Source organism: Athene cunicularia (assembly GCF_003259725.1).
Source record: "Athene cunicularia isolate RWA chromosome 7 unlocalized genomic scaffold, athCun1 chr7_part1, whole genome shotgun sequence".
NCBI classification, from domain to species: domain Eukaryota; kingdom Metazoa; phylum Chordata; class Aves; order Strigiformes; family Strigidae; genus Athene; species Athene cunicularia.
Window position 1 is genome coordinate 32410359 of NW_020799107.1, and position 16744 is coordinate 32427102.

The following is a 16744-nucleotide window of genomic DNA, read 5'->3' on the forward strand; positions in this document are numbered from 1 at the left end:
TGAACACTTCCAAATCATTGTTATATACGCTTTGTATCATTGTTATAGACACTTTGTATTTTTATGTTTCATATTTTATAGAAATGTTTTTTTCAACGCAATTTTTATGGTTTTAGTAGCTGTATTTGTTCTAGTGACTGGCAGAAACATCCACATTTGAAAGGGAACAAGTTCTGCTTTCTCTGGAAAAAAGGCACTTGCAAGCCTATTTTCAACTAATAGCCTTGAAGATGAAACGCTTTAAATGCACCCATGAGTTACCTCGTCTTCAGCTCCGCTGACTGATGCTTCCACATTTCATGGGCACCAGCACTCATTATTTAAAAGCAGGTGGAAACACAGTAAAATATAAGCCCCACTCCTCCTTCTCCCACACCTCTGCCCTTACCTGACTGGCAGTGCAGTTTGATAAGCACGTCTTGTTATCCGCAGCAAGGTAAAAGTTAGTGGGACAGGCACAAGTATACATCTTGTCAGGGGCCAGAAGGCATAAATGACTGCAACCACCATTGTTTACTGTACACAGATGTTTAGACACTGAGGACAGAATAGGAAAAGCATATCAGAGCCTATTATTTCAGTATGGTTCAGCGTATCTGTTTTTTAGAGGAAGAAAAATGTATTACACATACTGTTCTTACAATGGAACGTCTCAAATCAAAAAGCAGTAAGATGCAACCGTTTCCTTTTGCCTTTAAGCTATTCTCTCTATGCAAAAAATAATTATTACTATGAATGTAGATTCAGTACTGAAAGAATGATAGGAAGAAAAAAGCACTAGAGAATTTTAATACTGAGACAAAAAAATTAGCTTATTTAGGTCAAGTGCCAAATTGTATCCAGTTACATTAAAATACGGGGACATCAGATTAGACACAAGCATAACACCTGCATTCTCTGACACTCCCTCCGTCCAAGAAATTTCTAAATAACAGTATTCTGTATTATTAATACTCTCTTTTTAAATAATAAGGTTAATTATTTTCATAACACACTGTTCTCATCTTGATAACTGGTAACTTGTGTTGTAATGTGACTTACCAGTTCTGTACTTTCAGTTAGTATCTGGGTTAACTTTTAAGCACCCAAATTGGTATCTCGCCCCTGAACAAGATATATCACATTATTTCATACCAGATATACTTCCAAGATTAAAGACAGATTTGTATTTAAAAATGGTGAGTTGAAAACTTACACCATTTGAAACAAAGCAGAACTAAAAATAAATCACTGCAGATAAACGAGCTGCCACTAACTCAGCAACTGGCTACTAAATGAAATACGTCAGTGTGCTGTACAGAAAGTATAGACGGAATAATTACCATCCGGTTGCCTGTAAGAATGATACACCTGGATGTCTGTTATGGTATGCCATGAGTTAATCAGCGATAGTCTGTCTGATCCAGAGGTTTTGTGGGCACGGCTGAGTGATTTGGTTTTCCCATCTGTCCAGTAGACGTAGTCTTCAAACAACGTCAGCGCAATCACCCCTGGAATATCTTGATTAGGGACTGTAAGAAGGGATGCTAAGATTAATGTTCACTCTTGCAAGACTGCCAGTTAAAACATTCCATACTGCCTGGCTTGACGGATACAACTGCTATATAATGTCTTGAGAATAACTGTCATGACAGTATGTCAAGCCTAGAGGGTTCTTTATTACCAGTTACGATAAAGATGGATGGGGTACAAGCTCTGCTTGATTAGAATTATTTGGCCCAATCAGTGTTAAGGAAATGAAAGGATTTCAGTTAACAAAAATCACCTCCAGATTCTAAACCAACGACATGTTAAGCTTAAAAGTTGTACACAACATAAATATAACTTAACCTACTCTTTACAGAAGGCCAATATTCATTTGGTGTTTCAGGGGAATAAAAGTTATTAGAAAACATCCAAACTGTAAGGTATACATCTCCATATGCACTGTGTTTATTACCCTTTAAGACAATTAACCGTATTTTAATTTGACAAAACACAGTGCCAAGAGAGACAGGAAAAAAAAAAAACAACAACCAAGCTTGGCATTAAAATAAACATAGCAGTAAGAGGGCTTATTGTTTATTCCCACCATAACCAAACACACAATTTAAAAAAAAATAAAAATATTATACTCCCTGTTATAATATCATAATTATAACATGAGCCAACATCCTTTTCAAAGGGATGGAAGGACAAAAGAGAGAAAAAGCTTTGGAGCATTCTTTATTCTACTGTATACTCTTTAATCCTGAACTTTTTCTTCTTGGTAAACACAAACTTCATGCCCTTTTTTTTTTTTTTTTTTTTATTTTAACATATATAGCTGTAATCAGAAATGTCACAGGAGAATATCTGACCACAGCGGTCAATTTTTAAAATTAAAATCTTTTGTCGCTGAATCATTCTAATTACTGAGAGAGCTGAAAAGGTAGATCAGAGCAGCTGAGTCTGCCATTTTTAACAAGCATATCCTTAACACCTTTACCTTCTTTTCTTAGATGAAAATAGCTTCATCTTTTTACCTGGAATATAAATAGAGTTCACAAATCTCAGATTCCAGCTGGAACGTTTCATAGTTCACTGATGACTAAGTACATGGAATGACAACTTAGCAAATTAAATTTTTTACATAATAGTCTTGCTGATAGTGAACTCCAGTGTAGGGTATGTTGCCTTCTGGTAAAGGAAACCTTGCTTCTTCAACCTGAAATGATTTTCCTGTCTTGTATGTTTATATATACCACACCCATCATACTGAAATACCAGGATGATATTCTTTTAAGGAGCTTCATAACATTTCTAAGAAATTAGCTAAACTGGGCAACTTTGGCATGCTTTCTTACATATAGTATAGTACCCCCAAGAAAAGGTCTTATAATTTCCCTTATTTGTAGAATCACATTGTGAAAAGAGGGTCTACAAACCACGATTGAATCACTCCCCGTGGTGACTGTTATCCTGTTCCTCTGAGCGAGGAAGGGAAGAATTCTTGAAGCACCATTACTTTTTTGTTTGGCCACCAAAGTAAGAAATCAAGTACAACAAAACAAGAATAGAGAAAACTCTAAGTACAGGTATTCCATTATATTGTTTCTTTTTCTCTTTCCTCATTTTCCTTATTTTCTCACCATTTGATTTATCACTATAAATTGCAAGAAAATATTTCCAGATCCAGAAAAAAAAAACCCAATAGCTAGAGCAAGGTTAGTCTATCCACTGGAAGACATGTATGTATTATCGCCTGTGTAGATCGACTGCCTGCATGTTAATTTTATCCCCACTCTGCTCTGGAGTAAACTAAATAACTCCCTTGGCAGGGAAAATAAGCTGTAGACTGGACAATATACCGAGCTTCACCCTGGATGCAGTATGGGGTGTGGGGGGATCTCTAGTACTGTAAACAGTGAAAGAAACCCTGCATCAGTCACAGCTGAACCTAAGCAGTTAAATCCTGGTCACTGCCTGTTTTTTTTACATTCTTTTGCTTAACATGTGTGATTTTTCCTTGAACCTTCTTGAGCTCTGCATGCACCTTTGATAATGGTGTATTCAACTTAATACTGTTCCACAAAAGGCATATATGTCTAATTTTAATTTTAAAAAGTGAATTACTTTTAAAATCATTCAGCATAATTATTAATTTGGAATATTAATTATATCATATGCTTACTACTAGATTAATGCAATTTATTAAGGAAACATAGAATGTACACATTCCTGTCATTGGGAAAAAGGAAATTATACTTCTGAATTGTTTCAGAATTATTAGTTCATCAAAACCTGTGTACATGCATGCTCTGTACAAGAAACACATTTTGGTTTAAACCACTATCCCATATTTCAGCAAATACCTGAAAAAATTACTCTCTCAGACTTCCTTCATTGCCACTCTCCCCCGTTAGTTACTTCACCAAATTTTAGTAATTCAGTTGCTTTATTGTGCTATTATATTTACCATGGGATTTTAAATACAACTGAGCCCAATCCATTGTGCTATATATACAGAGCCTTAGGTATATTAAGCTCAGCAATTTTATTTTAGGTAGATTATAAACATTTGCTATTGAAAGTTTTCTTGTAGCTTCTAAGTCATATGATTGTGTTACAGTAGAAAAATTAAAAGACAAGCAGGAATTTTAGGTGTATTTGTAAAACTGCAGGAAACTCCCCACTGCTCTTAAAGGGCAGTTTCTAACGAGAAATACAAACCACGCTGACAGAAGAAGTAGGAAGGAATAACAGAAAGTGCTACTCTGAGTGAAACCCTGAAGCTATTCACAAAGCTATTTATTTTATTTTTGAGTTATGGAAAAATATTTGTTCATATAAATTATGACCCTTGCTCCTATTTTTGACATCAAATTAAAGATGTCAAAGATAACACCCCAGCCTTTCTAAATAAAACAAAAGTGCTTTCTTCTGTCTGTTTTCTTTTATTCTGATCACAGTTAAGATTAAATCAGAATAAATGAGCATATAAAAGCTTTAACACACATGGAGAGGATTTACATTGGAAAATAATTTTGATTTTGCGTCTTATTTCCCACTAATGGAAAACACAGTCATCCTCTTTTTGGCCATCCAGGAATTACAAATAAACACCACACCCTGAGTAAAGATGATTGAGTAAATGCTTAGTTTTGTTTCTGTGTATGTTTGTGGGTTACCGTACAATTTATTGTAGTGTCAACGGATAATGCATACATCAGAATCCAGATGAAACTTTATATTCATGAACTAAAGAAGATTCAGGAGAGGAACAGACACTCTCTGAATTGTCTCAGCACACCTTACTGAGAGGAGGCTAAGTTAAATGTGTGCCACAAGATGTTAAATACTACAGTTAGAGCACTGCATTTCAGAAAACTGTTCATTGACTCGAGTTAGTTTTTGTTTGACTTTTTTTTTTTTTTTAAAGCCTATTCTGTAAGCACCAGGTTTATCTTAAAAAAAACAAAACCACAATATCAATGTAACAAATATACTCTCTTTTTTAATGTTCTTTAAAACAAGTATGACAGAGTGTATCTGTTTCTAAAACCTGGATTTTGTGTTATTACCACCTGTTGGTCCAAAGTTAAGACTATCAATGGTTTAAACACTCACAGATTAGGGTTGGCGTTTGTGCTGCCACTATTTCTTATTTCTGAGTAACTTCATAAGTTTTATGGGTTTCTGTGTTAAAGTTAACTTTTCATTAAGCAATCTTCAACACAAACTTGGTCAAAATTCTTTCAGAAGAATGCACTGTTTACAGCTGTAAAAGCTGTATGTGTTCTGTTGCAACTACAAAACTTTGAGAAAATTATTTAAAAAAAAATAAATCAAGGAAGCAATGAATGGACTATGTTAAATAAAATAAAAAGAAATAAAGGTAAATAAAAACCTATGTAAAGTAAAACACACAGAAAAATAGTATAGTATCATTGGATACAAATATTTCTTTTATAAAAAAATCTAAGCTGACCATAAAAATATAAAACTTCCTATAAAATAAAAAGAATTAATAATTATATAATATAAAAACTCTTATAAAAATTATTCCAAGCTGTTCATAAAACTCAATGTATTTTCTTGCAGTTGATACATCTGTAAAATCTGAGAGAAGTTTCTGAAAACAGGCATTCAATGGCAGCTAATTCTGATTTACTGTTTGAGGAACAGTTCTATCATAGCTGAATATTATTTTTCTTTACTTTTTTTTTAGTATATTAGCAACAATGAAACATCAGAACTTTTGACATGTTAAAGGTTATAAAATCTCCAGTTGACAACTATGAACGATCCAAAAAACTTTAAACTGTGAGGGAATTTTTACATCTTATTTTCTGATGGAAGAGTAAAACAGTCTCTCACGCTTTTTATTCTTTGCCTTTGAGGATGTCAGTATTTCAAGCCTTCCAAAATTTCAGGCAGTGACAGTTATTGATTTATGATAAATGTATGATGTAGTAGAAGAAACACTGACTTACTTTCTTCAGTCTTTCCTTTAACTTCAAAAGAACCTTAGCTGCATTACTGATCTACTCCTTCATAAATGACATAGATTAGTTATATGTTGCAATACTAATTACTAACCTCCCAATATACATTATGGTGCGAATCACATTTTTAAACAGGAAAGCAAGACTAATTGCTCTCCTTTCTTTGACAAGCACTGTGAAAATGAACGACTTTTTTTCAAATTCAAAGTAAAGCCAGGTTAGTTGTAATTGGTAAGTACCTCTCTGCTTTTCCTGCATTACCTATTTGAAAACTTTTAATCAAGATGTCTACTTGGCAATCCATTAGTAAAAAAGCAGTATGTTCTGTTAAAAATTAAAATTATATTACACCAACGTAAGGGTCAGAGCTTGACCAGCAAATTCATGCAGAATTTAAATAGTCATATTTTAATAAAGAGCCAGGGGAATTGCATTCAATTAGTATTAGGTTCTTTCTAGAATTACTTACATATTCAGTAGGTTTTTTTTGTTTTGTTTTGTTTTGTTTTTTTTAAAGTTTCCCATAAAAATGTTACCCTATGGCCTCTAAACTTCCAAAATTGGGTCAGGTAAATTGAAGCTCAATATATATATCTCAAAACACTCAGAAAAATTAACTAATAAAACACCCCACCTGCAGACTAATCCACTGGATACAGCTCTAGCAGTCTGTAAGTATTTTACTAGACCAGTACTTACTACAAGTGTTTTTTCCCCTCAATGTTAGAGCATCAAATCCTTGACTAATCCCTTGTAACCCATGCATATTCCCTTTCTTTTTGCTCACGTGAAGAAATCTCAAGTATAACCGAAGTGCAGTTCAATCAGAAAAGGGATAACTGCCCAACCACCACAGGACACAGAGGGCATCATCATAGATAGGCACACTGGGCACCTGCTAAGGGAAGAGAAGTGCTTTCAGCCCCTTTCACAAATCCTTGCCTGAACAGCATGATTCAGCTGACTGCTTCCACTGAGTCCCAAATAGTTATTTCAGTGACTCAAATCCCTAACAGTTTATGATAGAGTACATCTCAGAACTCATGTGCAGTTTTCATAGCAATTTACACTACGTATCATATATGAGTAAAAAATGCTATACTTTGTGCCAGCAACACAATTTACTAATTCAAACTGATACTTATTTTAATATTCAAGACCCTGCTCATCTTCCTTGTGCAATAAAATGCATTATGGGGGCATACTCAACAACCTACTCAAGAATTATGAGAGACAAAAAGACATGGAATGCCAAATCACCCCCCTAATATCTGAAAAAAATTCCAGCCGAAATTTGCTTCAGTGATTCCTCTTCCTACCACAGCTGCCTCCTACCAGAGATGGGCAAGTCCCTTGAAATCCCCCCTTTACTAACAGCCCTTCTGCTGCCACCTCTAGTTCTCTACTGGGGTTTGATTTGATACATAAATCATGGATTCTCTTACACTGAATGCTAATCCCAAACAGTGCTTGACCAAACGGCAGATGAGAAATATGATAACAAAAAGAAGGTAGAAAAGAGAAGGAATGTACAGACCTATCAAAAAGCTGCAGAAAACAGGAGGAAGAAATACAGTCAGGTAGTAAAAGGGGAAAAAAGGGGAGGCTTTCAACAGAAGCGGTGGAAAATAGAAATTATTAGATACTTGAAAACAAATAAAAATGACAATAGATAACATACTAAAAGGGAGATGAAGTGTTACATGAATTTAAGGGAAGAAAAGCCACATATCTCCACAAAAGGGAACATGATTATGTAGACATATGGGAAGCATGCACAGACTTAAAATGTACATATCTCTCTCCTGCATTTTGCATTAATTTTGATTCGAGAATATACATTCATAAGCTGTAAGTCATATCTATGACAAACATGTCTACTTTTCTCTTGTGTGAACTCTGTTTCCCTTATATTTTCTGAGCACCTCTACTTAAGCATAAAAAATGTTCATTTGATTTAAGGGGTGAAAATCATGCCATCTATGATTTCTTAACTATAACTATGCTTACTGAAGAAGCCTCACGGAAGTGGAGTCCAGCCTCACTCAGCTTAAATTGAAACACAAATATTTCCAAAAGTAAAAGCAAATATTTGGACAACAACAACAGGTCTCATTGTCAGATAATAAAATCCATGTGCCAAGAAAAAGTGTCCTTAAAAATGACAGATGCTGACTTCTTCTAACCAATAAACTCTATAAAAATATCTGTGCTCTGTCATGTCCACCAAGGTTAGATTTTCTTTAGTGTTCAGCTCCTGTTCAAGCTGAAGCTGGCTGATCAGTTCTGCTCCTTCCCTTTCTAAAAAAAACCCAGAAAGGCACTGCAACCTTGCCATGACCTTGTACAATGTCTAGAAAAGAGAAGGGGTAAAAGATTCCTGTCGTGCTCCTTCCAAAAAATGCATTCACCCAGATAGACTTCCAGTGCTGGTAAGTAACTGCTAAAGATAATTAATTCTTGTTAAGCAAATTTTAAATTATCTTCTTCCCCATCGTGGCATTAGAGCAGTTTCTGTTTAGGAATTTTGGCATCCAAAGACATAAAATTTACATTGGTGATCAAACCTTAAAAACCAGGCCACCTTATTTTGCATTCCACTCTTTAAAACTCGATTTTCTGACCTGCAATAAAATAAAACTAAAAAGGCTACTGACATCTTGACCCAAACAGAAGCAGTGATAAATTCTTAGGAAGAATGAAGAATCCTCTGAAGACAAAGTGCATCAAGGAAGAACAACACTTAATAAGAAAATAGCCATTATACCTACAAAACCAAATAAACTTAGAAATTGATGATCTCTCGTGCTGCAATTACTGGCCCATACTGTCCTCTTTCCATATGAACTCCCTTGGAACCATTTTTGTCTCATTTTACATTCAACTTGTAACCTCTTCGAGACACAGTCAGTCCTTTCTTATCTCTGTATAGTACTTACTCCTGGTACTTGCTCCTTTTGATAAAGAATTCAAAGCGCTTAAACAATGAAATTATTAATGAATAATGACAATAAGATTATGTCTATTAAGCTTGTGAAAAAGTATGTAATTTTGACAAATGTAATTAAACGTACGTATGTTACATTAAAACACTATTTTTTTAAGATGATAATAAAAAGTGATTATAATCACTGTTACTTTTATTAAATTGACACTTTGTTTAAAAAAACAAATCTATCAAACTCAGCGAACAGAAAAAAACATCATTCATAGAATACATACATTAATTCCAGTAATTGAAGCCATATGCCACAGAAAAAAATATACATGAACACACTTTAAGGATGATATTACTGATATTTTTAATAACAACATGTGTATGCATGCATATTTCTGCAAATATAACATATCACACATCCATACTGGGTAAGTATGGAAGATATAAGTCCTAGCATTAAGTGGCAGGATATTTTGCCAGTCAAAAAATGTAATTGCAGTAGTGAAAACTCAGAATATTTCAGTATAATAAACTCACATGAAAATTATTATACATCTCAAAACTAGTATCAGAAAAGAAACAGGCAATTTAGACTTAAATCTAAACATCCTAAGGCACAAATATATATGTGGTATTAAAGCTGACTTCTACGTATGACTTATAATGTTACCATGAGAAGAGATTAATAAATTTTCACAAATCAGTCGATCAAATCTAGGACTGAAATATTTTATTTTTTTTTTTTAATTTCACTGTGAGGAGTTTTTATATGCCAGTTACCCCGTGGCAGTACAGAGTAGCATGCTGTCACAGCAGTGATTAAATGATTCTCAAATATATCCAAGTCACTATTCAAGTGGAACAACTCATAGTGTACTAATGAGTTTCAAAGATTCTTGAGTTATTTTTCAGATTTACAGAGACCATTTACGTGCCTACCAGCCCCTACACCTTAGATGAGTCTTGCTGCTGGTTTCAGTATTCATCCCCACTCTGCCCCCTGAGCTATTCCTTCTTTCATCTTTGCCTCTCCATGCTCCTGCCATCATCCAACTAGGAGTAAAATGAACTGCTAATCCCCTTTGGTTTATCTCACTTATCTTCTATCACAACTACAGGAGGCGTTCAACACTGCAGCTTTCTTCATCAAAAAAACCCTCCTGGGTTTGATTGTGTTGATATGAACTTGTGACATAAGGCTGAATTTTAAGTTCGCTGTTCTGGTTGTTTTCTGACAGCAACAACTGCATGGAAAGTAATGCCCATTCTTTAAAATTTGTGATGGCACATGTCCAGCTCATACAGAAATATACAGTCAATGTTTGCTAAGCTTTTAATGAGTACGTAGAAAAATTACTTTCAGAAGTTTATAATCCAAACAAGTTTGGGCATTTTATCACCAGAATGGTGGAAGATACAGAAATCAACCTCGGGAATTTTCATAAACTGGGCTCCATGAACTGTAGACTGTAAACCCTTAATGTAACTGCGTGAATTGACATTAATACAGCAAGTCTGTGTTATTTTTTCCTGGATATTATCCTTTAAAAGAGACAGAATACAGTAATATTCTACAAAACAATTAGATTTAGGATGACATATGAACTGAAGAATCTTATCTGACCAATTATGAAAACAATCTAGAATGAAACAGTGGCGGTGAAGCAATTATCAGTTTGTGACATCAGATGTGGCGAGAATGAGTAATTCTATAAACCCCTCAAAAGTTGGGAAAAATTTTTGCAATATCAGAACTACTGTTTATTTCTCATCTGCTGTGAGAAACCCTCTTTTCAGACTTCTCTAATTTTTGTGCTATGAAAATTGCAGTATAAATATGGAAGGAATTGGTTTCTGTAATCTCTTAGATTACTTTTACATTAGGACAATTTCATAAATAACTGGTTTTACTCTTTCATAAAACTGGTGGAAGAGTTCAGAATTAGACGCAAATACTCACCCTCTACCTACAAAGCCCTTACAATCAGCAATTTTTTAAATTACAGGTGCTAAGAATGAAAAAAGGTTGCAATCTCTAAAAACCTTATACTTGATACTTTAAAACTTGCGTATATGTACATGGAATATGAGGTTTGTAACCACTTAGGGCAGAAGCCAATTCTGAATATTTTTTTTTTTTTTTTCCCAAATTGAGACACTATAGGAATGTTTCTCTCTGTTAACTATATTACAGCTGAAGAAGACATTTACAAACAATCCATTTAAGGTTCAACAATTTTTCATTGCTTAATTTTCATGTCCCTGCAAGATGAAACAACGAAGTGCTCAACTTTTGTTTTTACAGTCTAAAACATCAAAGAACTCAACACGGTTAAGAACTGATGTCAGCTCAGAGAAGCTTCTGTACTTCCCAAAATGGACTATTAGATTCCACTTTTAGAGTTTCATTATACTGAAATTCTCATCTTCAAAGAGTGAAACGGGGAAATGGTAGGCACCTCTGGGTTTTAAGAGCTCTGAAGGACAGGAGAACCTGCATGAGGCAGTCAGATACCCAGGGAACTGCAAAGCTTGTACCTCCTCTGGGCAGTGGGAACCAAAAGCAGCTGTTAAGTCTGACAAATTCTTAATTTTTATTTTTATTTTTAAACTCACAGAAGTAAACCAGCTTAGTGCTTAGCCAGATTAGTGCTTCAATGCTTGTTTAATCATTTACTGTGCAAAACATTTGTGAATGCTGCAGTGCTAAATTGGCTAAGCTCTAAAGACAGTTTACATAATCAAGCATTAAACTTCAAATAGATAAGCAAGGTCATTGCTGCCTCTAGCGACAAGAAGAGCTCCCAAGTACTGTAAGATTTCTTGCCTAGTTAGCATGTTTTCAAAGTTCTTACTAGGACTCTCTTGATAATTATAAAAGCCCATTTCTCTATTGAAATGCAGAGGAACTTTACAAGAGAAAAGCAGCAGATGTTCTCTTTTCCTGAAAAATCTTTAAGACTTGTAAAAAAGAAAGGGAAAAAAAATACTTGTTGCAAAAAAGTGTTAACACTAAGATCTAAATACATGTAAATTTCCATTGCATGGAATGAACTCTCCTTGGTTCAACATACAGCATGCCAATAATTAGCCTAAAATTGTTCTGTTTGTCCTCAGGAAGCATACAGGGCAGAGCACAGAACACTGCAGTTTGTCTCATACAATAATATAGCTCTATAAGACCCACCCATTCTGATATTATTTGATGGGTCTTGTGATATCACTGTGGCATTTCCTGATACATTTTGTAACAGGCAATTTATGATCCAAAAACATGTTATCAGAAAAAAAACTCACAGCAAGCCAGCCTTATCCTCAAAGGTCAAAGTAACAAGTGAAAAAATACTTAGTTTACGATAAACTAGCACTTCAGATTGCATCATTCACATACTTCCCCTTTAGACTTTGTTCTCTGCTCCACGAGTAAGTATTTTATGGTCATCATATCTGTGCCTTTATCCTTCTCCAATTTGAAAACACAAAGGATAGAATAAACTCAACCATCCCTTAAGTTAACTTTGACAATACAAAGTGTCTTAAAATGACAAAGGCAAATGAACCATGAAATCCATGTGAACAATACATTTTCAAGAAATGGTTATCGCAAGATATAAACCTGATCTTTCTCATTTAAGTGCTTATCAACATGGATTAGTTTCTCATGTCAGAAAGCTAGAAGGGATCATCATTTCACCTCCTCTAAACCTCAATCACAGAACCTCCCCAAGTTTTCCTTATTAAAACAATTAATTTGCAATGGTTAAACTTTATCTTCCAGATATTTTTCTACTCTTGTGCTGAAACATAAAGACATTGAAAATTTATTTGGTAGTTTGTTCCAGGAGAACAGGAGAGGCAGGGAAAAGATTCTAATTAAAGACAAATCGATCATTATGTAGGAGCTTTGCAAAGTCCTCAAAAGTACCCTTTGGAGCACCTATGAGCATGTCTCTTCTGTTTCAGGCATCGAGAATTCTCAATTCTTTGTTAAATCCACAGAAACTTTTCTACAACTTGATTTTAGTTGATAATCACATGTTGAGCAAAGCTCCTGACGGTAGAAAGTAACAAACAGCACTGGCTAAAGAGAAAAATCTGACTCCCACATAATTTAAATGTCCCAAAGCAGGTTTCTTATTGCTTAAATATTTATATCCCATCTGTACTTAAACCAGATCTGTCCTCAAAAGCAGTATGATACCAGGTTTACACAATGGCACTGTCACTTTTGGAGCTTACCTCAGATATTTAACTGGTACCAGATTTTTATAAATTTACATTCACAAATGGTAAAATTATCAGGCATGAAATCCTACAGAATGTCCAGTAATACTTGACTTCTTACACTTTCACTGTAATACCTAAGAGTCAGAAATGCTTCTTAAAGAGTCATGAATGCATTCAGCTCTCTTAACACCAGCAGTGGTGGTGCTCTGTTGAATGAGATTTTTTTTTTTTTTGTGAAACACTGCTCTTCACTGGTACCAGCTGTAGCTTTGTGAGAAATTTCCTTCTTCTCTAGGGCCACATATCCTCAGGGGAAGACATTAACTCTGGGAATATAAAAGCATCTAAAAGCTGATTTTACCCACTTGGGCAAGAGACATCCACAGGCTGGAAACTGAGGCAATGGACACCAAAGACAGGATGACTGGCCTTTTGCAGATATCTTCTGAAATTTAGTGATAGGATGACATCTGAGAAAGAAACTTTTGCAACTTTCATGTTGAAAGAGAAAACTGAGAAAGGTTTGATCACTGAAGTCAGGTTAGGGATAAGAGAGACACACTGGCTATAATTTATTTCATTTGAAAGATCCAGAAAGAAGAGTGAGAAGATAATTGTATGAGAACAAAATGGCAGGATGGCAGCACAGGGAATAACATCAAGAGGAGTATGGAACTTCGCTCCATCTGTCAGAAAAACAGACTGTCAGCAGAAATCCAGTGAGCACTCAGGGGTTTGTCTGGGCAGGTTACAACTGTCCTGCGCTCAATACAAAAACCATGGAAAATAATGCTGAGGTTAATGGGAATGTTTACAGCTCTCGTAGACCTTGCTGTAGTCTCTCCAATCTACCATCTCAAATAACTGTCATTAAAATGCTCATTATCTATTTATAACTTACTATTCACAAATTCAAGGGCTAGAAAACTTGTTTTGTTTGCTCACAGCAAAGCTTCAGTCTGAAAATAAGGTAGTTATTTCATGAACTTCTGGTTTGGGAAAAACCTGGAGGCACACAGTATGAAATAAAAGCCTAAAATAGCTCAAATTCATAAAGTTTTACCTGGATAGCAGCAGTTGTGAGGTTTGGGTAAAGCTTGTGGAAGCAAGCTCAAAACCAGTTTCATTTCAAAGGAAAAAAAAAAACCAAAACCCAGCACACAGATACTGAGTATTTCATATATTTGAATTAAAGTGAAAGATCTTTATTTATACCGTTTGGCATATGAGAACTATTCATCATAGTGCAAAACTTTTTTAAAAAAACTCAAATTATAAAGTAATAGCTTTTTAATTATCTGTCAGGTGAGAAGCAGAACACAGGGATAAAGATTATTTCATTCCATAAGTATTTCAAAAGTTATTATTTTACTCATCTACCAGGAAAGCCCCAAATTACATTTGCAATACTGGTCTCGCTATTGACTCATGCTGAGCAGATTAATAGGCGTTTCCAGGATTTCTTAGGTTGGAGAAAAGACTGCTTCTAGCCACATTCTGACACAGGACACATCCCTTCCATTTACAACAGGCAAGTTTCACTGGCTTTGTAACTTGGTGCAGAACATGCGTTGCAAATCTACACTAGAGCACACAAGTGGCAGGGCAGCCTCTGATTGATGAGTCTCTTCCTAGAGCTGTTTTCATTCATATTTTTTTCCGTGGACATTTATTACTGCATTTTAAAAAATGATTCGTATTCATAACAGAGAAGGAATATGAAAAGCAACTTTTAAAATACTGGTAAAAAGGAAACAACGTATCAATAAAAAAGTTCAAAAATGTTTTAAAGTACAGTTTTTATGTAATTACACATAGCATGCAAAGCACCTTCAATTTAAAAATTATGAAAAATTAAAAAAAACGCTGTTGACTAACCTTTATGTCTATGAGATCCATCCATGTCAGAAAACTCAATATGATTTTCATCAGCCCAATACAGTCTGTGGTTGACATAATCTATTGTAAGAGCCATAGGTCTAGATATCTGTGTTTCTATGACAACTGTTTGACTGGAGCCATCCATACCAACGCGGCCAATGTGAGGATACTCACAGCAATCAATCCAGTATAAGTATCTATAAAACAAAATATAACAGCCACTTTGTTTAGAGATGCAAAAATAATAACAATAAATAATTAATTTTAGTTGATTTCAGGAATAAATCAGTAATTGTTCTATAATATTTATTTTTCCAGATAGTTTTTGGTTGGTTTTTTTTTGTTTTTTTTTTTTTTTCCTAGACCTGTCTGTAAATGAGTGTGCTAAATGTAAAGGGTTTGAATAGCAGAGTCCTCATATTGGATGTGATATCATAAAATTAATTATGGACTAGTAAAAAGTGAATTTAAATTGTTTAGTTTTGATAGCTTGGAACTTGAAGTACTGCCCAGACTTCACAAATCTCATATCCTGCAAAAATTTAATCACTACTACACTTAGGATAAATATTGTATTACTTTCTTTCTTACACATATTACAAAATGTGTAGTTAATAGTAATATGATGCAAATTATATTGTATTTCAAGACATACTAGTTCCAAAACACTAGAACAGTTTCTCACATAAAGGGCTTAAAATTGGGCAAAGCACTGAGAAAGATTGTTGGAAAGCCGAGTAGCAATTTTCTCTTCAATATGCTATTTAGCCACAATAGAGAGCATGAGATTTTTTTTTTAAAAAAAAGAAAAAGTCCTATTATTTGGTACATGGATGCATGTTGCTACTGTTGCATGCCATTAACTTAGAACCTCAGGACAGATCTTTCCAGCTGGGAAGCTGATATGCTTCTACTCTACAGGTTTTGGACAGACTCTCAAAAACCCAGATGCAGCTCATATTCTCAATAGCCACCTGGAATACTATTTCTGTGGAGAAGAAAATGGTAGCCCTAAGAACAACTACAGGTATCCTACAAAACACAGGTGGAATATGTTGCCACCGAGCCTGCTCCACATAAGCAGTAGAAAGAGAAAACTTTCTCCAGTGACTCCACCAGAAAACTTTTTCTTTAGAAACACATCATTACTATGGTATGGCATCAGTAATCTAGTTGATTTAGCATTTCTCATTTGTGAGAACAAACCTTGGATGCAATTAATACTATTTCAAACAGTAAATCTGAATTTGAAATGCAAACACAGTTTTATTTCCAGCAGCTTTCCATATTAAAATAAACACACAAACAAATAAATAAAGCCCTGACAGAATTAAATCTGGTCAGGGAAGTCAAAGGCAACAAGAAAAGCTTCTATAGGGATACCAGTGATAAAAGGAAGATGAAGAAAAATATGGGCCCTCTCCAGAAGGAAACGGGAGACCTGGTCACCTAGGATATGGAGAAGGCTGAGATTCTTAATTTCTTTGCCTCAGTCTCCACCAGCAAGTGCTCCAGTCACACCGCCCAAGTCACAGAAGGCAAAGGCAGGGACTGGGAGAATGAAGAACCACCCGTTGTAGGGGAAGATCAGGGTCAAGGACATCTAAGGAACCTGAAGGTGCACAAGTCCATGGGACGTGATGAGATGCATCTGTGTTTCTATTGAAGCCTTCCTCAGAGACTGGGACTCTGTAAAATCTTCATAGAGATGATTTTTGCATACACAGGGAAC

General features: G+C 34.9%; 1 protein-coding gene across 1 annotated transcript in view; it reads right to left on the reverse strand.

Annotated features, from left to right (window-relative positions):
* Positions 1-16744, reverse strand: part of LRP1B (LDL receptor related protein 1B) — a 568332-nt gene that overhangs the window by 91626 nt on the left and 459962 nt on the right. Inside the window, exons 60-62 of the mRNA XM_026852527.1 lie at positions 15010-15209; positions 1323-1511; positions 389-537 (exon numbers count right to left, since the gene is read on the reverse strand). Of these exons, the coding sequence (XP_026708328.1) occupies positions 389-537; positions 1323-1511; positions 15010-15209 (538 nt within the window). The remainder of the gene's footprint in view (positions 1-388; positions 538-1322; positions 1512-15009; positions 15210-16744) is intronic.